Genomic DNA, 25,120 nt, shown 5'->3' on the forward strand with positions numbered 1-25,120 from the left:
TCCTGGACCCATGGCTGCTTTCCAGCAACACTCATCTTTGGCTGCTTCCTAGCTTCAGCCACACTCGTCCACGGCTGTTTTCTGCCTTCAGCCTCATTCGTCCACGGCTGCTTCCTAGCTTCAGCCTCACTCGTCCACGGCTTCTTCCTATCTTCAGCCTCAGAGAAGGGTGGAAGAGTTGTTTGGAATTCCAGTCCATTGATGCATGGGACCCTGTTGAAAAAGGGTGACTGCCCACAATTCCCAATCCTCTCCTCTGGCTTCACACTCAGCTAAATTCCAGCTATTTCTGCTCAATTTTTTCACCCTGCTTTCCCAGGCCTGTTGTTACCTAGAATAACCAAGGCACTGGTGCCAGAAACACACAGTAGTCTGAATGGCATACGGACGTTTATGCTGTAGAACTACTAGGTCCCCTCTATTCATGTCTATAGGAGCCTATGGATTGTTTTGAATTTACCATTTGATTGATGTTGTGATTGATGTAGATGGGAGGATACAGTGGCTTCAGTTGAATCCTATGCCGATATAGGATAAGTCCACAGAATGAGCTTATGGAATAAGTGACACAGTTATGCCTAGTAACATTGTCATGTCGCAGAGTCCATATTCAGGTGTTTTGAATCAATTCGTAGCTAAACAAACTCTACAGACAGCCTGTGATGTGGTTCAGTGTGTTCTCATCCGAGTGAACATAACATCTAATGTACTGTTCTAGACAGCTCTCTGATTGACTCGGGTCAAAAGAGGGGTAAGTCAGTGTGAGGAGGCCCACGTGAAGAACCCAATTGACCAGGCATCATCCGGGTTTTGGCCCGGTGTAGGCCATCATTGTAAAAAATAATTTGTTCTTAACTGACTTGCCTAGTTAAATAAAGGTTCAGTATGCATACTACCTTTACCATATTGAAACTGCTGATATTAGCCCACTACCACTTTCATGCTGCTACTTCTACTTGTACCACCAGCACTAGCAATTGATACTGTTCCCACTACTTTTACTTATGTTGTCATTGGATACACATGTATCTGTAATAACAGCAGGCACACATACCTTACCCCTGGAGTGTCTCTATCTTTCTCTCTCTCTCTCTCTCTCTCTCTCTCTCTCTCTCTCTCTCTCTCTCTCTCTCTCTCTTCTCCGCTCCCTCTCACCATTCTGCCTGTTCAGTGCTGTGACCTGACCTCTGGTTTCCGTGGCAGCCAACTGAGGCCCTTCTCCTCCGTATCGTAGTGTTCTTCACTGCACTTAATCACATGGACGAAGCTCACAAACAATCTTTTGTTGTGGGTCGAGAAATATCCGAGTCCGCCTTACTCATCAACCATGTGCCAGTTTTGTCAAAAATCAAATAGTCCGGCTAACTGACAACCTCTACACAGTTAAATGCACCCCACTGCTACCAGTACAATCCAAAACAAGCTAACTGCGACCCCTGTATGACAACATATAGCTAGACCCCAGCAATCATTGCGCCCATATATCCTACCTGAACAGATCACAGAGTCTAACTAACTTGTCGTTCTTGGAGGCCTATCCATCCTAAATAATGATGGGAGACTCCGTGAAACTCTGTGAACTTGTTTGTCAGACAGGCAGAGCCCAGCAGCAGAAGAATATCCACATTTAATCACAGGGATGTTGCAGAGCTAGTGAACTAACAAGACATTACTCAGCTAGGCTACAGTGTAGCTAACTCTATCGCTCCTGAGAGAGGACCTTATCAGTGTGTTCCCCCTTCACTCCCATTGGCCGGCAGAGCTCAGAGGAGACAGGTTTATCTGCTGTTGTACAGTCTTGGTCTTGGAAATAATTAAGCAATAAGGCACGAGGGGGCATGGTATATGGCCAATATACCACGGGTAAGTGCTGTTCTTATGCACGACGAATAGTGCCAGGATACAGCCTTTAGCTGTGGTATATTGGCCATATACCACAAACTCCTGAGATGCCTTATTGTTATTATAAATTGGTTACCAATGTAATTAGAGCAGTACAAATACATGTTTTGTCATACCCGTGGTATACGGTCTGATATACCATGGCTGTCAGCCAATCAGCATTCAGGGCTCGAACCACCCAGTTTATAATTTAAAATAACTCGCAACTTTAGTAGGATTGTCATTAGAGACCGTGACAAAGTATTGTAGTAGCTATTGTAGCTATTGTAGCTTGTACATTTTGTGATTATTACTAAAACATCCAACAGTAGCGGTGTCCAAGCAAGATGGCGTCTGATGTGAAACTGAAATGTGCAAAAGTGTTTGGGATTCTAAAAATAAGAGGCACATATTTGCTTGGGTTTTCTAATTCAGGTCTTTGCCTGACCTGAATGCCTGCCAGCAGAAATAGTAATGGTTGTGTAAATATGGCACCTCAGATGTAGGCCAAACAGACTCTCCAACCAGAAGACCTTTCACCCTGAACTCTGTCAGACAGCAAGGAAGCATAACAAAACACGAAGCAAGAGGCATTTTAGTCCCAGCAGCCATGGCCTCTGCAGCTATTAATAGAAAATAGCTTCAGACTATTTTGTTGCTCTCCGGGCGGCCTACGTTTGAGGAACAGGGCGATGGGTTTAGAGTGTGTGTGTGTGTGTGTGTTTGTGTGTGTGTGTCCATGTGAACGTGGTAGTGGAGCAGTTGGTATCAATATACAGTAGGTGTTTCTTTGTAGAGTTTTCTGGCCTAATGTCTCAGGCCAGTACACACTGGAGGCTATGTGAGTAGGACAGGGAAAGAACACCTCCTTATAGTGTTTGTGTGTGTGTGTGTATGCCCTGAAGCTGATTTGATAATTGATCATGTTCAGATGTAATTTCTAGTGCAATGTGTGTGTCTGCAGTGCTAGAACCGTGGAAAAATGTATATGGGAGTTACATTGGCATCTACAGCTACGTGGTAGTTTGATTGTTGCTTAGGTTTGTATGTGAGGTCACACAAAAGTACATTCGAGGAGACTATCCATCTGCAATAATTGGTTAACATATTCCAGATAAATAGTCTCTTCTCTGTGACAATGCGGACGAAAGGAGTGTCTCATTTGGCAATGTAACCCTTTAACTCCACCTAGTGGTATTCAGTTCAATGTGGCTGAGTTGGGAGTTTGACGGGAACGCATCCAGAGTGCAAGAAACAAGATGGGATGTTGAGAAATAGGTGTAGGTTGCTGTGTTAACCAGACGGGGGTGCTATTGACTTTTTCCTCCCCTGTTACAGCCTCACTCAAAGCTAGCTGAACAGAATGCTGAGTCTACAGCTGCAACGACATTTGGTGCAATCCAGCAGAACACAGTCAGTGTGAATGAGCTGAGCTTCCGGGTGGCCTGTGGTTACAGCTGTGCCCAGCTGCCCCCCCCCTCCTCTAGCTAACCTGCCATGAATATCTCTCCCTGCTCAAACATTGTGGTGGTAGTGACTCATTGGATTGTAACCCCTACACATGATCATGCTGTTACAACATAATATTATTGTTTAAGAGTGTGAATTATGGTAATACTATGGCCAGAGAACAAAGTACTAACGAGTTACTCAGTGGGTATAGACATCATATCCAGGCATGGATCCCTTACACTACTGCTGTATCCCTCCCCAGAAGCCTGGTGCTGTGACGTTACGTGTGTGTGTGTGTGTGTGTGTGTGTGTGTGTGTGTGTGGTGTGTGTGTGTGTGTGTGTGAGAATATGTGTGTATAAATGTGGTGTGTATCCTGGCCTCCAGATGTGAGAGCAGTGTAGGGTAGTGATGGGAAAAGATCGCTACAGTTACATGTCAGGATATTATTTTGATGATATATTGTATCTTTTTGACAATATTACAATATTATTTTTCAGCTAGTTGGCTGAAGCTGCACCAAAACGACAGTATTTTTTCTTCATGGCTTGTTCTTTTTAAATAGGGAGCCAATTCGTTGTCAGCACTTTTGTTTTCATGACTGATAAAAACGTGTTTTCTCATGGCTCTGTCTCTTGTCCCTCTGTAAAATCAGTTTTCAATACGTATCTTATCAGCACCTAAGTATCGTGATAATATCATATCGTGAAGTCCCTAGTAATTCCCAGCCCTAGCATAGGGTCGAGTTCACCAGGGTTAGGGTCAAATTCCCCAGGGTTAGGGTCGAGTTCCCCAGGGTTAGAGTCGAGTTCACCAGGGTTAGGGTCAAATTCCCCAGGGTTAGGGTCGAGTTCACCAGGGTTAGGGTCGAATTCCTCAGGGTTAGGGTCGAGTTCCCCAGGGTTAGATTTGTTCACCAGGGTTAGGGTCGAGTTCACCAGGGTTAGGGTCGAATTCCCCAGGGTTAGGGCCGAGTTCCCCAGGGTTAGAGTTGTTCACCAGGGTTAGAGTTGTTCACCAGGGTTAGGGTTGAGTTCACCAGGGTTAGCGTCGAGTTCCCCAGGGTTAGGGTCGAGTTCCCCAGGGTTAGGGTTGAGTTCACCAGGGTTAGGGTTGAGTTCACCAGGGTTAGGGTTGAGTTCCCCAGGGTTAGGGTCGAGTTCCCCAGGGTTAGAGTTGAGTTCCCCAGGGATAGGGCCGAGGTCCCCAGGGTTAGGGCCGAGTTCCCCAGGGTTAGAGTTGTTCACCAGGGTTAGAGGAGTTCACCAGGGTTAGGGTCGAGTTCCCCACGGTTAGGGCCGAGGTCCCCACGGTTAGGGCCGAGGTCCCCAGGGTTAGGGCCGAGTTCCCCAGTGTTAGAGTTGTTCACCAGGGTTAGGGCCGAGTTCCCCAGGCTTAGAGTTGTTCACCAGGGTTAGGGTCGAGTTCCCCAGGGTTAGGGCCGAGTTGTTCACCAGGGTTAGAGTTGAGTTCCCCAGGGTTAGGGTCGAGTTCCCCAGGGTTAGAGTTGTTCACCAGGGTTAGGGTTGGTTGAGTTCACCAGGGTTAGGGTTGAGTTCAGCAGGGTTAGGGTTGAGTTCCCCAAGGATAGGGCCGAGGTCCCCAGGGTTAGGGCCGAGTTCCCCAGGGTTAGAGTTGTTCACCAGGGTTAGGGTCGAGTTCCCCACGGTTAGGGCCGAGGTCCCCAGGGTTAGGGCCGAGTTCCCCAGGCTTAGAGTTGTTCACCAGGGTTAGGGTCGAGTTCCCTAGGGTTAGGGCCGAGTTGTTCACAAGGGTTAGAGTTGAGTTCACCAGGGTTAGGGTCGAGTTCACCAGGGTTAGGGTCGAGTTGCCCAGGGTTAGGGTCGAGTTCCCCAGGGTTAGGGTCGAGTTCACCAGGGTTAGAGTTGAGTTCACCAGGGTTAGGGTCGAGCTCACCAGGGTTAGGGTCGAGTTCACCAGGGTTAGGGTTAAGTTCACCAGGGTTAGGGTTGAGATCCCCAGGGTTAGGGTCGAGTTCCCCAGGGTTAGGGCCGAGGTCCCCAGGGTTAGAGTTGTTCACCAGGGTTAGAGGAGTTCACCAGGGTTAGGGACGAGTTCCCCACGGTTAGGGCCGAGGTCCCCAGGGTTAGGGCCAAGTTCCCCAGGCTTAGAGTTGTTCACCAGGGTTAGGGCCGAGTTCCCCACGGTTAGGGCCGAGGTCCCCAGGGTTAGGGTCGAGTTCCTCAGGGTCAGGGCCGAGGTACTCAGGGTTAGGGTCGAGTTCCCCAGGCTTAGAGTTGCTCACCAGGGTTAGGGTTGAGTTCACCATGGGTGAATAGACGGTAACATGGGAGGACTGTAGGAGAGTGACTATTATTATTGCACAAACGAGCGGTGGAGGAGTCAGTTGAAACAGGAAGAGCAGGGGAGCTGAGGTAACAAACCGACAACCTTCAGTATGTTGTTTTACTAAAGCTGGCGGAGGGCTATATTCTTATGTCAACATAGAAAAGAAGTGATATGGCACACTGCATGGTCTGGTCTGCAACCCTATAGAGTATTCTAATATTTCAAGGCGGTGCTTGAAATATTTAGTTGTTTTTCTTAGGATAATGTATGGATGTGTCACCTTGCTGTATTGCATTGTATTGTATTGTATTGTAACACCCTTTCATTGTCCACATTTTCCCCTCTCCACCTCCTCCTCTCCAACCTTTTATCTCTCCCTTTCCTCCTTTCATCTCTCTATCGCCCATCCCTCACTTTATTCAGATGGCGTGTCCTCCTTAAGTCAAAGGATGTGTCCCAAATGGCACCCTATTCCCTATATAGTGCACTACGTTTGACAAAAGCCTCATGGCCCCTTTTCCAAATGAATGCACTATATAGGGAATAGGCTGACATTTGGGACATACCCACAGTCTCCATGTTAGTAGCTAATTAAATAGATGGCAGAAAGAAGCTGTCCTTTTGTTATCTTGGTTACAGAGGTAAACATAGGGCCTGTGTCTATTCCTCTTTTTTTATGCTGTTAATATTATTGTATAAGAGTGTGAAATATGGTAATACTATGGCCAGAGAACAAAGTACTAATGAGTTACTCAGTGGGTATAGACATCATATCCAGGCATGGATCTTTACCCTACTGCTGGGTCCCTTCCCAGAAGCCTGGTGCTGTGACGTTACGTATGTGTGTGTGTGTGTGTGTGTGAGTGAGTGAGTGAGTGAGTGAGTGAGTGAGAGAATGTGTGTGTATAAATGTGGTGTGTATCCTGGCCTCCAGATGTGAGAGCAGTGTAGGGTAGTGATGGGAAAAGATCGCTACAGTTACATGTCGGGATATTATTTGTGATAATATATTGTATCTTTTTGAAAACACCCTTTCATTGTCCACATTTTCCCCTCTCCACCTCCTCCTCTCCAACCTTTTATCTCTCCCTTTCCTCCTTTCATCTCTCTATCGCCCATCCCTCACTTTATTCAGATGGCGTGTCCTCCTTAAGTCACAGGATGTGTCCCAAATGGCATGCTATTCCCTATATAGTGCACTACGTTTGACAAAAGCCTCATGGCCCCTTTTCCAAATGAATGCACTATATAGGGAATAGGCTGACATTTGGGACATACCCACAGCCATGTTAGTAGCTAATTAAATGGACGGCAGAAAGAAGCTGTCCTTTTATTATCTTGGTTACAGAGGTAAACATAGCGCCTGTGTCTATTCCTCTTTTCCCTCCCTCCCTCCCTCCCTTGCACTCACACTGTTTTGGAAGGGATCATAGACCCTCGTCATACCAGAGCAGGGTCTGAAGAGCGCTGACGCACTTCAGTGTTCTGTGTGTGTGTGCGTATGCGTGTGTGTGTGTGTGTTTTAGCAGTTGGATACACTTGATGATGTGCTCATGTTCTAGCCAAGTGTTTGATAAACCTTTAAATGCCCTTGTTATGATTTTAGAAAAGACTAGAGCCATAGATTGCTCTAGAGTCTAAAATGTCATCATTCTACCCAAAGCCCAGTGCACTGTGGGAATGTGTGCAGAATAAACATACTGAAAAAGTCCCCTTTAGTGCCCACTTTACTGTGCCTAGTCTGCCTGGCTTTGTCCATGCTGCTGCTCCTGTCTCTCTCGGCTTCCACATCCCTTTGTCACGTTGTATCACTACACCCACACCCCACTGGCTCCCCTCAGACGAGAACAGTCTGCTGCTGGAATGGAGACATTACAGGAATAATCATTTTTCTTTCTGGCCCGCTCGGGAAACCGTAGCTGCCGCGGCAATGGAGGAGTATTAGGGAGAGAGGCAGACGGCTTCAGGGGTAGAGAGAGGAGAGGGAGGGAGGGGCAGGGAAGGAGTAGAGAGAGGAGGTTGTTACTACAGGGAAAGGAGGCTGAGTTCTCGTTATTCAAAAGTCAGAGTCATTTGAATCAAGACCCCCATGGGGTCAGTTACATTAAGAAGCCCAAATGATGGGTGAATTTCAGTTTAGAATAGCTTAACTGTCTCTGGATCATTTGAATGAAGGAAATACATTTGGGAGGCTTATTGAAACAAAGAGGGGAGGTTCTTGTGGTCAATCTAAAAAAAAAGAGGAGCCAACACTTTAACTAGGAGTCTAGATCATTATATTAAGACATTAGTCTCGGCTTTAATACGATTGTAAAAATGAACGGCTCCTACTAATTTTCTGCAGAAGGCTGAATTAATTTGCCTGGCTACCCAAACTTGCTTAGGCCAAACGTTAATTTATTCTCCGCAATGAGGTTGGATCTGAGTACCTTCTAGACGATTTCTAGAATGCAAACACATTCTAACCATTCTGATTGGTCCCAGAAACCGATGGGTTGGGCTAGATACTCTGATTGGTTAGAGCTGAGCCAATTGCAGATTACTTTGTTTTGTACAACAACCCGCTTTTTGACATCACCACAAACAACTTCAACGATGTCAGTCTTAGACTGAAGTATGGAGCGAACATAGGACAGTGGAAGAACTCCGTTTGAGTCGTCAATCAATTAATTAATCATAATTTGCCCTAAGCTGAGCCTCAAAGCCCATGGGGTAGCGTGGGAAATGGAGTCCTGGGTAGAAGCTGCTCAGGCTGAGGCCCGTTTGAGAGCTGCGGTTGTCTGAAGCCACACCTGTGTCGGATTAGCTGAGCCAGCAGGGAGGGCTTCCCTCTAATGGAGACTTAATAGGCTCTGAAATGACTTACTGCTGCTGCCGCTGTGTGAGGAGCAGAGCACTGTCTTACTGGGTTCAGTGTGAGACAATGGCTTTTATGTAAGACGGTGGGTTTCATGTTAGACACTGTGCTGCACCCACAGACAGAGAGGCAGACAGAGAGGCAGACAGATAGGCAGACAGAGAGGCAGACAGACAGACAGACAGACAGACAGACAGACAGACAGACAGACAGACAGACAAGCACACACACCACTGCATTCACTCATTCCAAACGGTCCCTTCTCACCTCCTGTTCTTCTGTTTGCCGACAGAGACAGCACATTTGGGTTAAACCTGTACTCCGTAGATTAGCAGCATGTGGGTTTGTCATCGTCACTGTGTTGCCAACACTGTTCCATTGTAGTGCAGCAGCAGAGCGACTAGAATATGCCCTCTACTGGCCAACACTGCTACCAACCAGCAGCCCAACATTCTTCTCTCAGGGGGCTGCCCATCCAAGTTTCAAGTAACTTAATAAACTCATCTGCATGCTACTTCTATCATGTTGAAACTGCTGATATTAGCCCACTACCACTTTCATGCTGCTACTTCTACTTGTACCACTACCACTAGCAATTGATACTGTTCCCACTACTTTTACTTATGTTGTCATTGGATACACATGTAATAACAACAGGCAGGCCTATCTTGCAACTGAGCATACAGATCTCTCTACCTTATCCCTGGAGTCTCTCTCTCTCTCTCTCTCACTCACTCACTCACTCACTCACTCACTCACTCACTCACTCACTCACTCACTCACTCACTCACACACACACACACACACACACACACTTGGTGTCGGCTCACCCCTACAGAGCCAAGAGCAGCTGGAAGCTCTCAGAGCAGGAGGACACACACTGATAACCTCTCACTGAGAGTACGCTCGTGGCGAGGGCCTGTGGGGCATTAAGACTCAGGGAAATGGACTGACCAGTGAGTGACCACTGTCCTCTAGGTTGACCATCCACTCTGACTCAATAGATGGAGGGTTACAGGACATGGCTCTAAAAACCCTTTTCACACTATCATGCCAACCCCAACCATACTGTACGGTTCCAGGAACTATGGTAGTGTGAAAAGGGTCGACTAAGTAGTGAAATCCAAAAATATATATATTCATTGTGTTGCGTCCAACAAAAATATTTGATTCTCCATCTGATAATAATGTAACATTTTAGATGTGGTTAGGTCATCGAATGTTGCAATAGCCAAGCAGTGCTAAAACTGTACAATTTGCCTGATATACGCTTTGCTATTGCGTAATCCCAACGGTGATATTGCCCACACACTCCTCTCTGCTTCCTCCTGCGTGTTTCACGGCTGCTGCCATGGCGACCATGGAGTGTTGTAAACATTTCTGGTGACCCTGTCTGTAGGAGGGTGAGTAGGTAAGGTAATCCAGAAGAAAGGTACTGAACTAAAGCCTCTGAGATGTCTCTATACTGCATGTAGTCCCACAGTGGTTTCAGCATCTTTACATGTTCTATAAACCAGAAGGTGGACCGCTTACACTCAGAGAATATTGAAGGCTCATACAAATAGCTTACAGTATAGGTATGTAGGCTGTAATGCACAGGGGTTACATTTGGTTGTGAGGAACAAGCATATTCACCTCCTTTGGCTATTATAGGGGCCAAATAAACCCCTCCAAAGTCTGACCGTGAATACCACCTTCTCAAGAATACCACCTTCTCAAGAATACCACCTTCTCAAGAATACCACCTCCAACTCACAATGTAACATCCACATCAGTTTGAACCATCTCTTGCGCTGTAGTTAGTTGAAGATCTCACCTCGGTGTGTTTTGTTGCAGTGCTAGAGGAGCCTGCTGGTTTGAGATGGAGGGAGGCTGGAGCTGAGGGGGAGTCTGGGTAGGATTCCAGATGCATTCCATAGCTCCCAGGGAGGGCAACGGAGCCGGGATGGATCTTTCAACCGGAGCCGGGATGGATCTTTCTCCCCTCTTCCTCATTCCCTCCATCCCTCTCTCTCCCACAATTGCCTGCAAAAGCTCAAGTAGAAATGCAACACGACTCCACTTTTGGAAGGAGAGTCAATTCATGAGATAAACCTTTAGAATCGTTCTCCAAAATGTAGTTTCAATTGTCAAATCCTCCGTGGGTTAGTGTAAATGTTTACAGAACGTCTGGAAAAGTACAGTTAGGACCTAATGCTGCAAACAATGAATTCAATATTATTTACAGTAGAGTTACACAGACTGCCAATAGACTATATAAACAGTGGTGGTTTGTGTTCACTCATCATTAATGCCACGTGCTTCATACTATGGATATACAGTAGGATGTGTATAATACGATAATATAATGTGTAGTGGGATTCCCCACAAGCTGATGTGTTTGCTTCAAAGGTCAGGTGAACGAAGTCATATACAACAAAACTATACTATTGGTAGGCTAAGATGAAATGTTTTGGGGGGCTTTGAGAGTGTGTGAGTGTGTGTGTATATGTTGCAGTGGCCTAGTGTGGTGTAGGAGGTGAGATACCAATGTCTTGTTCCAGTCTACGTTATGTTTGACAATTAGGGCACTCTGACACAGAAGAGGTGGCATGAAACCAAAACGGAAAAATACACTCGGTGCTTGCCGTCTCTCTGCTTGCTCACGGTCCTTCTTCTAACACATACAATGACCCCGTCTTTACAGCTTGCAGACTGTGTTCTCAGAACCATGTGTTTAGAATCCAACATAAATATTTAGGACGAGAGCTCAAAATAATTGAAGCTTCTCGGTTGTGCGACAGATAAGGGTTTTGATGTGTTCAACATCACGACTTTGTTGATTTGGACGTTTTGAAATTAGACCGACGTGAAATACCAGCAATTTTTTTAAAATAAATGTATTGTTAGCAAAGTCACCAAATATGTCCTGCATGTTTTTGTAGAGTAGTGGGTTGTTCTCAGCTCTCAGTATAATATAGTGGGTTGTTCTCAGCTCTCAGTATACTATAGTGGGTTGTTCTCAGTATACTATAGTGGGTTGTTCTCAGCTCTCAGTATAACATAGTGGGTTGTTCTCAGCTCTCAGTATAACATAGTGGGTTGTTCTCAGCTCTCAGTATACTATAGTGGGTTGACTGGGTTTACTGGGTTGTGTTTCCTTTAGAGAGGATAGTCACGCTGGAACAGCCCTTCCAGACATTGTCACTGTACTTGTTCTGTTATGTCTACTGGGTTTGGGCTAGGTCAGGCTTCAGAGGCCCGGTGACCCTGTCAAGGCCAGCAGAGAGAGGGGAGAGACAAGGAGAGGGCTGGGGATGGGTGAGAGCATTCAGTGCATGTCCATGACCACGTACATGCATCTGTATTTGCTTGTGTGTGTGTGTGTGTGTGTGTGTGTGTGTGTGTGCGTGTGTGCGTGTGTGTGGATGCCGGTTGTCTCACTCTGGCTTTATTTCTGTCTGTGAGACCAATTCATAAGACCAAACGCTATGCTCAAGCTGCAATTTCCTAATGGACCAGAACACCCATGATCACACAATGACAGTACAGAGCAGACGGTGTACTACATCCACAACAGCGCAGGGCAATATAATCACCTAATTTAAAGTAGCCATTCCTCTTCTTGCTGTGTGCCCATTTAGACAACCCTCCTTTTGAGGGAGGACAATTAAGGGATATTTAGCTGTGCAGAAGAGGAGTCACTTGAGAGACATTAGCCGGTAGTGAGTCTGTGTTTTCTCTGGACCTGCCATCTCTGATTACTGTAGGGTGAGACATTGGCTTTATTGAGGAGTAATTCATCAAGGAGCCCTCAAGCATCTCCCACTTCTTAGACAGAGACACAGCATCACAGGAAGGTATTGGTGCCAACAGTATGACTCAGATATAAGGGTTTAGGGAAAGGGAGAGAAGGGGATGGATGGAGGTAGGGATGTAGTCTAAAGTGGTTGATAGTTGTAGTTTGTGTAATTCTTTCAAATAATTTTCAAATAAATACCATCTCTGTGAAACTGTCCGTACCAGATGCCCGTTGCTCTCTTTAGTCAAGTAACCCTCAGTCAGTCCTCTATCAGATATTAATTGTATGTTTCATGTGACAAACAATGTGACGCGTGACACTGACATTGTATGGACATTCGTAGCATTGTGCTGTCTCTTACATCTGGCAGGCCCCGACGCCATGGCAACAGTCGTCAACGGTGGTCAGTGGAAAACATGTAGGTGCGTAGGTGGAGGATGTCTGTCTCTGTCGCTGTGTAAAAGTAGCGTGAGCCGCACATCATATTTCCCTGTCTAGGTCTGGTTTTCGCCTGCCTTCAGTTCCTCTGTTCCTCTGTGTCCGCATTGGTTTCTTCTGGACTATTGTTCCCCTTAAGGACAGTCTGACATTGAGACATTGAGGACACGTCGCAGAAGCTGAAAGTCCTCTCAAGCTACCTTTGAGGCCCTTAACAGCTCACACGAATGCCATTCCAACTACCTAATTTGCCATGGTTTTAAAAGCCTCACAAAGCCAAGGCACAACAGAGACATTTCTTAAACTGTGTTGTGAGCTAAACGGGGAATAGATTATGCCATATTTTAAGTGCCGCTAAACAGGGAATAGTTGATGTGAGTGGCCCTGTCTACATGTAAAACTTAAGGGGAGAAATAGAGCACAGTGTTATGCGTGTAGCCTGGTAAACGTCACTCCCAATCCGTCACAGGCCAACTTAATCCTAATTTTTACCATACCACTGTGCTGGAGAGTACAAACTGTGCAGTTTCGCCAGAGAAGCCTAACTTCATGACGACATCACTGGGAGGCATGTGATGAAGTATAGCCAGCCGTCAGCAGCCAGATATTCAGGCAAGAGGGTGTAACTAGGACACACTGACCCAAAAAAAGCACGCAAGTCTGGATTCCATCTCACTGCCATAGCCTTTTGTCTTCTGAAACACTTGGATTTGATTAGCGTTTTACTTCCTTCCTACTTTACTTTTAACTTCGAGTTTTTGAAAATAAATTCTGCCCATTTGAGCTTTAGCATAGCTCTTGAATAGCTCTTGGATGGGACAACTGGAGTAAACAATATGTATAGAAGTCCTGTTCACCCTCAGGACAGAAATGGATTCAGGGCAAGTGGTCCCTGTTGCCTGCTGATTGAAGCCTGGTGATTGAATCCAGACCAGGGGGTGTTGTGTGTTTGGGATGGGGTGGATGCGAAGAAGGGTGTCTTAACCCTAACCCTCTTCCTCTGCAAGAGCTCATGTTCGTACAGTGGCGTTATCTGAGGTCCTTGAAGTCAGCGAGAGACACCGTGGTTAATAAGCGGCTGTTTTTTTTTCTATTTTCCTCTCTGGAAAAGGGTCGAAACTGCATTCCCCAGCTTTGAGGTCATCACTCCAGGTCGCTTTGTGTCGCTCCCGCAGTAAAGTTGTTTATGTGTGTACCCAACCTTCAGCGTTCCCCCTCCCCACTTCTGTTCTTCGCTCTCGTTTGTGTTCCCCAGATCCCTTCTCGTGCTTATCTCATAAGATGGTGTTTTCACAGAGGAGAGCGTGAACTCAAATGAAAGAAAAAACTGGGCAAACAAGTGCTGTAAATTTGTCCAGGGTTAAATGTTATTATTTTTCTATTGCAGTGTTTCACTAGATCTTTTCTTGTATCATGGGAGATATTCAGATGAGGAAAAACAGTCACATAAACAAAACAAATCCACCAAACGATCACAGAAAGGGCAACAACAGAACTCGTGCAAGTATTTAATGTCGAGTTTGATGTCACAACATCTATTTCTGTGAATGTTTATTAGACAGGTCTTGACCACTTATGGGATATTTTGTCATTTATTAGATTGTCGTAAATCCTTTTATGGGAGATTTTCCATACGATTCAGTGATTTCAGTGCAGAGACATGTAGTCACTTGACTGGAGAAAGCGGGCACGTAGTAACTGAGCGATGTAAACATTTGCATTTTGCTCCACGCTCTGAGTTTATGATGACAGAAGGTATTAGGATGGCCTCAGATGAGTGCATTTCATTCTTTTGTAATTTTCCAGATGCATAGCCTAGGAGAAATAACTGAGGTAGTAAATCACTTCACACGGAATCAGGCATAGGAATAAACAATCCAAATACCAGTTATAAAAACAGACACATGGCAGACAGTAGAATATGTCAGGGTTATATATACAATCAGGTTTGAAGGTAAGACCCAGGTGCAGACAATATCGAAGTAGCAAAAGTTTATTAAATCGAACACGGGCAGGCAAAGGTACAGGACGGCAGGCAGGCTCAGGGTCAGGTCAGGCAGAGGTCGGTAATCCAGAGTAGTGGGGCAAAGGTACAGGATGGCCGGCAGGCAGGCTCAGGGTCAGGTCAGGCAGAAAGGTCAGAAACAGGCACTATAGACAGGACAGGAGCAAGGGGGGAAATGCTGGTAGGTCTGAATGAACAAAACGAACTGGCAACAGACAAACAGAGAACACAGGTATAAATACACAGGGGATAATGGTGAAGATGGGCGGCACCTGGAGGGGGGTGGAGACAATCATAAAGACAGGTGAAACAGATCAGGGTGTGACAATACACTGTACGTTGTACTATAGTTGAGTCACAAAAAGCAATAGTCCGTACAACCAATGTACACACAACCAGCAATAACAGAGGTGTGGCGCATAACGGAGCATGTGAAGAAGAAATTAGTCATATTATTAGAAATGTGTGTTTATGTTTCATGTGTTGGGGAGTAGTAACATTCCACATTCTGTCCAACTGTTAGTCTTTTTGTTATTCCCCTCTGAACCTTTCTCCTCTCATTGCCACAAATATTAATGACTTGACTATGAAATATGTCGACCATCAATAGGATCATTCTATGCCAGAATCAACAGTGGAAATATTAAGCACAGTGCTAAATACAATAACAAAAAATGTCCCTGCTGCTGAACATTAGCACAAGAAGCAGGTTAAAAGTTACAGAGAAAATCCCAAGGCTCAAGATGTATGTGCTCAAGATGACTCAGGTCAGATTGAATATGATGACTATCATGTTCCCATCTCAGAGCCTTACACTTTCAAATTTTTACGTTGTGAGGGAGGAAGCTGGGAGGGACCTGGACTTTTGAATGATTTCTCACTTGTTGGATTAGGCCTACACTTTAACGAGCTGTGAGTATATTGCAAGAAGAGCTCAGGATAATATGCATGTTATATGTTTGCAGGCTTCAGTATGGACTCTTGGTTAGGTTGACATTTGCCTGACACGTTAATGAGGCATTTGTTCTACAGCAAGATGAAGATGGAATGTATAGTGTCGGGCATTCTCATCCTGCTCACTAACTCACACAGCTGTGTGGAAACAGAATGAAGTGGATTGCTCAGCATAACATAGCAGTGGCCAGTTTGGAATATGAACTGGCAACCTTTTCTCAATAGAGAGGTGTGGGAGCTTAAACATGTCTTCTGTTTCACTTAATAAACCACTGCTGCTAACCTTTTCTTTTTGATCAGCGTTCCTTCTTGAGTTAAACTCTCTCACTGCCAGGGTTTGAACACTGAGAGCGCTGCTCGGTTGGGACAAACCGCTCCATGTTGTGTGATGCAACACATCTGGAGTTTTGGGATTTTCTGCCACGTTCCTTCCCCCTTCTCCTTCTCCTCCTTCTCCCTCCTCTTCAGCACAGGCCGCTATGTCAGCGTGTCAGCTACAGTCACACCGGGACTATCAAACTACCCTTTTAGGAGACAAAGGATTTATCCAGGGGATCACAAAGTGGCTCCTTCAGATATGAACTCATGCTTACCCAGTGGAGTGAACTCAATGAGTTGGAAAGAATACATCTATAGTACTATGACCTATTCATTTTTAATTATCTATGTTTATTTCAGGGAGCAGGGTTGGCCAAACTAACACGTTTCCCAGGTTCCATACTCAGATTGTAACAATGATGACGTCAGTTGATGGTGATCATGCACTTTGATGTAGCTGTACTGTAGTGTAATGCAAACACCCTCCTTTCCTTTTAGTCAGCAGATTTCACTTTGCTGTGCCTCACACATTCTTCAGATGTTTACACGTCTCGTTCTGATTACACTGGTATTCAGCCTGTTTGTGTGTGTGTGTGTGTGTGTGTGTATGAATGTGCGTATAGCCTACATACCCTAATCATGTGCTGCATGTCATTTTCAACCCGAGTCCCCTGAGGTTTAACCATGCCCCCGTGCTGGTACAGTATTAATGTCCCCTATAAGAGCTCATGAGTACATGAGTACATGAGTACATGAGTACATGAGAGACGGACAGTGAAGAAAGTTTCCCAATAAACCCCTGGCCAACTTGCCAATAGAGAGCAAGGGAAATGGTTTGCATTAACTCAAGTGAATATGAGTCTGGAAAATGTATTGTAAACCCCTCACAGGAGGCCAGTATTAGTCCCTGTGCACTGTGACCTGACAAAACCGCTTTATTTTATGTTTGTGTTCGTAGAAATTGCAGGCAAACCTTGGCCAGGATTGCTCAAGTCTGGTCTCACACAAAGCATTGCACAAACTCAGCAATGTCCCCCTAAAGCCCAAATTGACTTTTTCATTTATTTACTTTATTTTTAGCCACTAGTTCTCTTTAATATCCTTAGTGTGACACATAGTCATCGTGCATAACTTTGAAGTCTGAGGGTCTCATCTATAGCCCCCCCCCTCCCCACCGATAACAATGTACAGAAGGGGTTTTGCGTAGTGGTGAAGTCACAACACATTCATTTCCCTGCATCTTTGTAAGTTTCTGTAGAAGCAATGGGGTGAACTGTTTATTTTGAATCCAACTACACACCGCTGTGACAACCATGCATGATACAGCCTAATTGTACAACGGGAGGGTGACTGAGTAAACAGCCTATAACAGTTTGTTCCACTGATAGAGGGTTAGATGAAATGGACCCCGGTTGCACTGGAAAAGGCACCTTTTCAATCGCCTATGTGTGCGTTTTGTAAATGTTTTTGGGGAACTCAGTCGGGGTCTCAACGTACTGACGAGAGTTAGAAAAGTAGTGCATCAGCAGTTTTCCACTTGTTACGTCAGTCACTCAATTAGCCCATGTCAGATAGCTTTTTATTGCTAGGTAAAGTAGTCTAGCCAGCTATATGGACCTTATATATAATAGGCCTAATCATCACCAGTTTACCTTACCTGACATGCAGGGCATCTGTTCAGGGCCCCATCCTCAACTGAATATACAATTGGTTTTCAGGGACAAGGTATCTTCAACCTAGCTATATGTTTTCCCCTGAAAACCGAATGTGGGGACCCACTCAGGCGTTTCTTTTACAACCACTACATTAGGTTACAGGGGCCCTGACCTCCAGTCATTCTCACACAGATATCATGAACATGGCATAAGTACTGGAAAAATATATAGAACTGCAAGAAATGAGCTTTAAAATGGCAAAAGTGTCTCACTACCCAATGGAAAAATGTGTAGAATTGCAGGAAATGCATTGTATCACTGCACAAAAAAAATGCACGGGATATCTTTATGTTGTTGTTGCACTGGCCGTTCATCCCTTTCACTTTCTCCACTCGCTCTCCGTGTGCTCCCTTGAGGTGCCCCGCCTTTAGCCCCTCTCCCCTACTAGTTTCCTCTCTGTTCAGAACCGCGGCGCAGCATCGCAAACTTCAGCAGTAGGGCCACTACAGAGCCGAGTAGCCAGCATGGAGCGGGAGCTGTTGCGCACTGACACTGCTGTCCTCCGTGGCATGCATAACCTCCAACCGTACAAGTGTTGTCCTATTCGGGGATTTGACTATTCAGCGTAAACCTGTTACAAGTGTTTTTTTTGGTGTAGCTTTTTTCTTCAATCGAAACTGATGATACAGCGAGTGGTGAGGATATAAGGATAACGCTCGTTCCGTTACTTTTGGAGGGATTCGATGAACATTTATTTTCTTTCCTCGTTCACTTTTGGATAGGCTACTTTATATGTGGACACTTGTTCTGAATCATGGGCGACTCCGTATTCTTGGAGAGGCACAATTCTTACCTTGTAAGTATTCTGCGTTAATTATGCTTATCTCTATACAGACTGTGGTTAAGAAGTATGGTAGCTGAGACATAGGCTTCCTCCTGTATTTGTTCATGTTAGAGGACAGAGATGGGAGGATATTGTTTCCTGAAAAGAAATGACTGACACATTGTGCAGCATCGACATGAATCCAGGCTATGTGCTATATGCACACTTGTTTTTCTTCTTCCTCCAGGCAGTAGTGTTTTAGCCTCACCTCATTTCCGCTGCTATTCAAATTATCATCGAACCATGCCAACTAAAATCTGTTAGTTTCACACACAATAGGCCATCCAGTGTCCTTCCCCGATGTCAAAACAGGAGAGGAGAGAGCCAGAGGCAGCTAAGGTCAGTGGTAGGCTGCCTCATGACTCTGGAGAGTTATGTGGCTGGCTGAGTGGATGTTACCACAGAGATGAAGAAAGAACAGTACAAGCAAAGCCATAAGTCTTCTTTTTCTCACTGTCAGCTCAGGGTTCCAGTGCAGTGAGTGCACAGGCTTCACATAGAGCTCCGAGCATAGAAAGCAACAGGTTTTGTGTAGCCTTTAATGCCCTGTGCTTTTGGAACCGCAGGGTTTCCAGTATTTCATGAACTGAACATGTTGTCGTTTCCTACCATCAGCCCACAGTCTTCCCTCTAGTGCTAACTTCACATTCTATATCACTTCTTATTAGAGAGAGAGAGAGAGAGAGAGGTGGTCTAATGATGCAAGGGTCAGAGAGGCAGAGTAGAGGATAGAGAGAAACACACACACGCCTTACACCTGTCAGAATGTGTTGCATGTTTGCTTAATCCCAGCATGCATTAAGGGCTCATTCCAAAGTAACACGTGATTAGATAACCCTTCAGAAACAGGTTAATTTACACGTTTCGGGTATTTAAAAGATAGGAGGGTTACATAAAACATTATAGGAGCTCTGTGTCCCAATGACCCCGTGTTGCCACAATTGTGTTTTGATGCGGTTGACTCCATCAGGCACCACAGAGGTGGTAGATAAGGACAAATCAAATCCATGCGGTCGGTGATCGCAGCTAATACCTGAACTAATGCAGCTATATTATCTTTAGCAATTGTGAGTGGTGTCTTTTGTTTACGTAGTGGAGTCTTAACCAAATCGTGGAGTGACAAAGAACTCTTCTGCTTGTAAATCCTCATGGGTGGTTAGATCAGCATTGCGTGTTGCTGTCTTTCCCCTTGGAAATGATGTGGGGTAATTTCTCCCCATGTGTGAGTAATCTACTGCCCACTGAGGCTGTTCGGTGGGTCGACTTCCCTTTATGAGCTATGTTTTTGAGGCGAAGACTCATAAAAGCGCAACCAAAGATTGAAAAACAATACAGCTTTCTTTGGCTCCACTGGCCAACACTGTGGTCTCCCAACTGACATTTTTTTCTTGAGGGGTATGAAATGTAGCGTGTATGAAAAGCCTATGCAAGTGTGTAGACTCTTAAGTTGTGGTATCACTCACACACAGTTTACTTAGATAAACAACATGTTCGCATCTCTCTCCCGAAATGAACTGGTTGTTCAACGTCCACTGTCTCTGGAGTTATGAATGTCATGTGGACTGTAAGCAACACATTGCACATATCATATTGCAGAGTGCCTTGGTTTTCATTGTAACTATTTAAGCAGACTCCACCTAGCCTTAGACACAGCAACCTGAGTGCTGCTGCCTCGAGTGTGTAGGAGTGGTTTATGGTTGGCTGTTAGTAGTGAACTCTCTGGCATATCACTGTCGGGTAATATCACTGCCGAAGGAAGAGTTGGAGACAAAGCGTGGAAAGGAGTATTAGGTCCGCATAAGCTTTCCCCATCAGCCTTCCAATAAACAAATTCCATATTCTGTCATTTTGTCCACTGTGTATAAATATTCCAGAGTTATACTGATTGGAGATATTGAGTATTTGAAGAGGAGAGAGAGCAGCACCATGCCGGTTGCCGAAGCATAAACTTTGAATCTGTCTGGTAAGCGGCCATGTGGCGCTGCTCTACTTGGCTCTTCATTTAACTAGATAAGTCAGTTAAGAACAAATTCTTATTTTCAATGATGGCCTAGTGGGTTAACTGCCTGTTCAGGGGCAGAATGACAGATTTGTACCTTGTCAGCATGGGGGTTTGAACCTTCCGGTTACTAGTCCAACGGTCTAACCACTAGGCTACACTGCCGCCCTGCTCTGCTAGGCTCTGCTAGGTTTTGACAGGCTCTGCTAGGTTCTGCTTGGCTCTACTAGGTTCTGCTTGGCTCTACTAGGTTCTGCTAGGCTCTGATAGGCTCTGCTCACTTCGGAGTGATGCTAACTCCTCCAGGTGTACTAGCTCTGGCGACCCAATACTCAACCAAGACCCAACTCTTCACTGGGGCAGAAGGTAGCCTAGCGGGTTTAGAGCGTTGGGCCAGTAACCAAAAGGTCCTTGAGCAAGGCACTTTACCCTAATTGCTCTTTACCCTAAGAGCGTCTGCTAAATGACACAAATGTAAAAAATGATCAGACGCCACTGGATCGGTTTTCACCGAGGTTGGTCGCCCCTTTGTTCCGGACCATTCCCAGACGGGTGTTATTACATGGTTGTTATCTAATGTGTTCGGATTCTTTCCTCCAATGGTTTTGTCTTGGTGGAGTTTGAGGATCCATGATGGATTCTCTCTTCCTCATTTGGCCAAACATCTGCTGCCTGCTTCCTCCTTGACTAAAATGTTGATGTGTTGATGTCATCTGGTGGCTGGTTTTAGTGTCAGGGCATTACACAGGATGGCACGTGCTTGTGGCATGGTTAGAGGAAGTGACGTCAACCTCAACTGCCACTCACTCTGCTGAGGCTGGATCCTGCTACTCCGGCTTGTATCACTGTTGTACGAAAGCTGCATCTTTACTCTCCCCTGGCTCTCAATTGTGTCCTTTAACCTTTTACTGCAGTGGGGTAACTCAGGGTCACACAGAGTGTTTCTTGGTAGTCTTAAACAGATCTACTTTATAACAAAAGTATACACCTCACACATGGTTATGGGCTTAAAAAAACAAGACCACTGTACCATGTCAGATATAGAGTTGAAATGTATAAAATGTTGAGTTTGCATTCCAATATTACATGTTATATACATCACAGAAGACTGAAATATAACAACATTGTTTGACATAGAAACATAAACATTTTTTGAAATGGTTATTAATTTTGAAAAATATGAATAACATTCCACCCATGAGGCCACTAGAGGGTGCTTTGGTCATATGACTGCAGGAAATGGGTACAGATTTGGTACATTGTGTGATGTAGCAACAGACCTATTGTCTACTGTGTGCATGTGACTGACTCAGAGAGAGGAAGCAGACAGAAAGTCAGACACGTTGACTACAGATCGGATTGTTTAATTGTTGATTAATTGAATGACTGATTACAAACGTGCTGGTGTTGTCAGCTGACCTTCAAAAGACTTCTGTATCACAGTGGCTGGGCCTCTGTCTCTGTCCCCCTGTCCACACGCTCTCTCTCGCCCTCCTGCCTTTCCCCCTAACCGAGGCATCACTGGCCAAAAGGAACCTGCATCCACCCTTTTCCCTATCCTGGAGACACTCAGAGAGCCTCATCAGTCTGAGGGCCAAGTACCTGCCCAGACAGGCTCCAAATTCCTCTCATTGTTCTAGTACTAAGTAGATGTTTCGTAACGGGGTCTGGTCTGACCCCCGTACCTGTTTTCCGCTCACCTTGTCCTTGTTGTTTCCTGAAAGCTGTTTGCTTTGGCCCAACCACAACCACTCCCTCTGCAAATAGGACTCAGGTGATCGGCCGCACAAAGAAGGCTGTTTCAAGGCACCTGACTCCATGATTAAATCAAATCAAATCAAATGTATTTTTATAGCCCTTTGTACATAAGCTGATATCTCAAAGTGCTGTACAGAAACCCAGCCTAAAACCTCAAACAGCAAGCAATGCAGGTGTAGAAGCACGGTGGCTAGGAAAACTCCCTAGAAAGACCAAAACCTAGGAAGAAACCTAGAGAGGAACCAGGCTATGTGGGGTGGCCAGTCCTCTTCTGGCTGTGCCGGGTGGAGATTATAACAGAACATGGCCAGGATCCTATGGCCTCCAGGATGTTGCCCAGTTCCAACAGTGTTTGAGTAGATTTCTATTGATTCTGATTGAGTTAGAGCTGTTCTAGTTCTAACATATCTATTTCTATCAAGGCTTTACTTTTTTTCTGTTACCGGCAATTTCAGTGATTTCAGCCAGCATGGTCAAACTAATGATACAGTATAACACGTTGTATTGGACTCTGAGGAAACAGATTCAGTGTGTTGGATCTCTACGTACGGTTCTGTAATCTGACCAGAACCTCACATATAAATACAAGGAATAAGCTGTACTGTTTAATATCATTTTCAAAAAAACATTTTAAGAGGTCAGACCGATTTCTTATTTTATTTATCTCTTGATATGAGTAGTATTGTAGGATTAAAGCCGCCGTAACAGCCCAACGGGGGTCAAATGTTGGACGTTAAAATCGGATGCAGTTATTTTGTTCCAGTGCCCATTCAGCCTGGGACTGGAAAAATCCTGTGGTGTTACAGAGGTCACAGGGTCAAAAGGTGAGACAGGGGTCAGCACATCTCTGTCATCTGATTAACTTTTCTGATATGTCTCTCTGTGTTAGGTCAAAGGTCGTGGAGCTCACTGAACTGCAGTCAAGGAAATGTTCAGGATCGGGGGAGTGTGGCTAGGCAAACTCAACCAGCCTGGGGAGAGGAACATTCAAAGAAAAAGCTTATGCAGCTACACTCAAAAACTTAGATGATGTATGGAAAAATAGTGGGATATGCTTCCGATGGAAATAGTGTCCAAATGAACTCTGCAAGATTCCCTGCTTCCCTGTACATTCCTTTTGATGATGTAGATATAAAAAGCTTGACAAATTCATGTTCTTTGCTTACATGGAGCTAATTTCCTGCAGCGCCCAAGACACTTACAATTGAATGGATAGAAAGGACATTCCCACTTGATTTCACATGGACACTTGAATGCTCAGAAGAGCGAACGAACATAGCACTTTATTTTAGACTGTAAAGTGAGTGTAATGGTTCTACGTTCAATTTCTATTCCTGGAAACAGAAGCACTGCCAATCTAGATGATGAAGAGCACATATTCTACCATATAAGGAGAATTCTGCAGACTACTTATTCACAGAAGGTTACAGGCCTAAGAGGGCCTGTGCTGATTTTATGTGTAAACGGGTGTCTATGCTTGAGTGCTTGTGTGAGTGAATGTGTGTGTGTGTGTTGTGGCATTCACAGATCTGTGTATGGGTGGCCATAGTTAATTCAAGCCTAGTGTGTGACCTCTTAGCTCATGCTGATGTGGCCGGTGACACTTTGCTTCTTGAAAGTCCAGTATCGTGAAAATGTGACAGCTGACATGCAAAACGTTTCGGGACTGTATCAACAGTGGACTAATGAAAAAAAAAAAAAAAATATATATATATAGTTTTTGATTGGATTTTCCCTTTAAGAGTAGATTGTTTCCATGCTGAGGTGAGGAATGTCAGGCCGACAAGTGTGTCTACGCGCACACACACAGGCACGCACACACACACACACACACACACACACACACACACACACACACACACACACACACACACACACACACACAAACACACACACACACACACACACACACACACACACACACAGCCCAGTGTGTGACCTCATCATCATACACGGAGGCCGAACGAGGTTAAGCATCACTGATTAGTGAATTTTCAACTACACTGAAATTCCACTCAATATGTTATATTTACCACATCAAAGCTCCTACACCAGGATGACATTCCTCCTCATTACAGCTGAATTACTGCACCCTTCACTTTCAACTGGTTGCGGTAAACATTGTATGTGGCTGAAAAAAAGCAGAACGTGCTTGTCTCCCCCCTCTCCTGGCATGTTTGCTGGTCGTGTCTTGTGACTGTGAGCTGATAGCTCCTCTCTCCATCAGAGGATTCCAACAGGCAGGGTCAGAGGTGCATGGCACAGAGGAAACACCAACGGGATGAGCGGGAGACCGAACAACCATCCGTCAGAAGTGATGTGGGGCTTGAGGGCTGTCTCCTCTGCCTTCAGTCTCTCTTATCTCTTATCTCCAGCATGTGGACATTTATCTTGTGTCTGACAGCCTTGTGTGGTTAGACTGAGCGACTCTCTCACAACGGACTGGGCGAGCAAGTTCCTTTAGGAAGAAAAAGTTGTTTGTCACTTGTTCCATATTTTGTATTCAAGACGAAGGAAATGTCAGTGGCTAAGTACAAGCACTGTTCTATAGGTGATGCCATGATGGACCTTTCTTTCCCTTTTGCCAGTAACGTCACATCACACCTCGTTAGTATATATCCCATGTCTAGAGCTAGCTGTGTATCCCCAATGAGACCCCCTCCAGACTCAACGTAAAAATGACAAAGCGCTTCCCACTTTTCTTCACAGGGTTCCTGTGATGTCAGAAGGAAAGATAGAGAGAGAAAGCGAACAAAACGATAGTGTTTTCCTTCTTTTTCTTTGAAAGGCTGCTCCCCACCCCTCTCTATCCTGAGGAGGATAGAGCCCA

At 45.2% G+C, this 25,120-nt stretch overlaps 1 protein-coding gene across 4 annotated transcripts in view; it reads left to right on the top strand.

The window, feature by feature from the left end:
* Positions 1-25,120, top strand: part of LOC139413001 (rho GTPase-activating protein 6-like) — a 79,615-nt gene that overhangs the window by 16,373 nt on the left and 38,122 nt on the right. For 2 of the 4 annotated variants that reach the window (XM_071159958.1, XM_071159959.1), the window contains exon 1: positions 18,099-18,506. The exons of the other annotated variants lie outside the window; for them this stretch is intronic. In XM_071159958.1, coding sequence (XP_071016059.1) covers positions 18,465-18,506 — 42 coding nt within the window. In that variant the 5' untranslated portion in view covers positions 18,099-18,464. Of the gene's footprint in view, positions 1-18,098; positions 18,507-25,120 lie in introns of those variants that run through there. 4 annotated transcript variants of the gene reach the window in all.

This window comes from Oncorhynchus clarkii, chromosome 7 (genome assembly GCF_045791955.1).
Source record: "Oncorhynchus clarkii lewisi isolate Uvic-CL-2024 chromosome 7, UVic_Ocla_1.0, whole genome shotgun sequence".
Classification (NCBI taxonomy): Eukaryota; Metazoa; Chordata; class Actinopteri; order Salmoniformes; family Salmonidae; genus Oncorhynchus; species Oncorhynchus clarkii.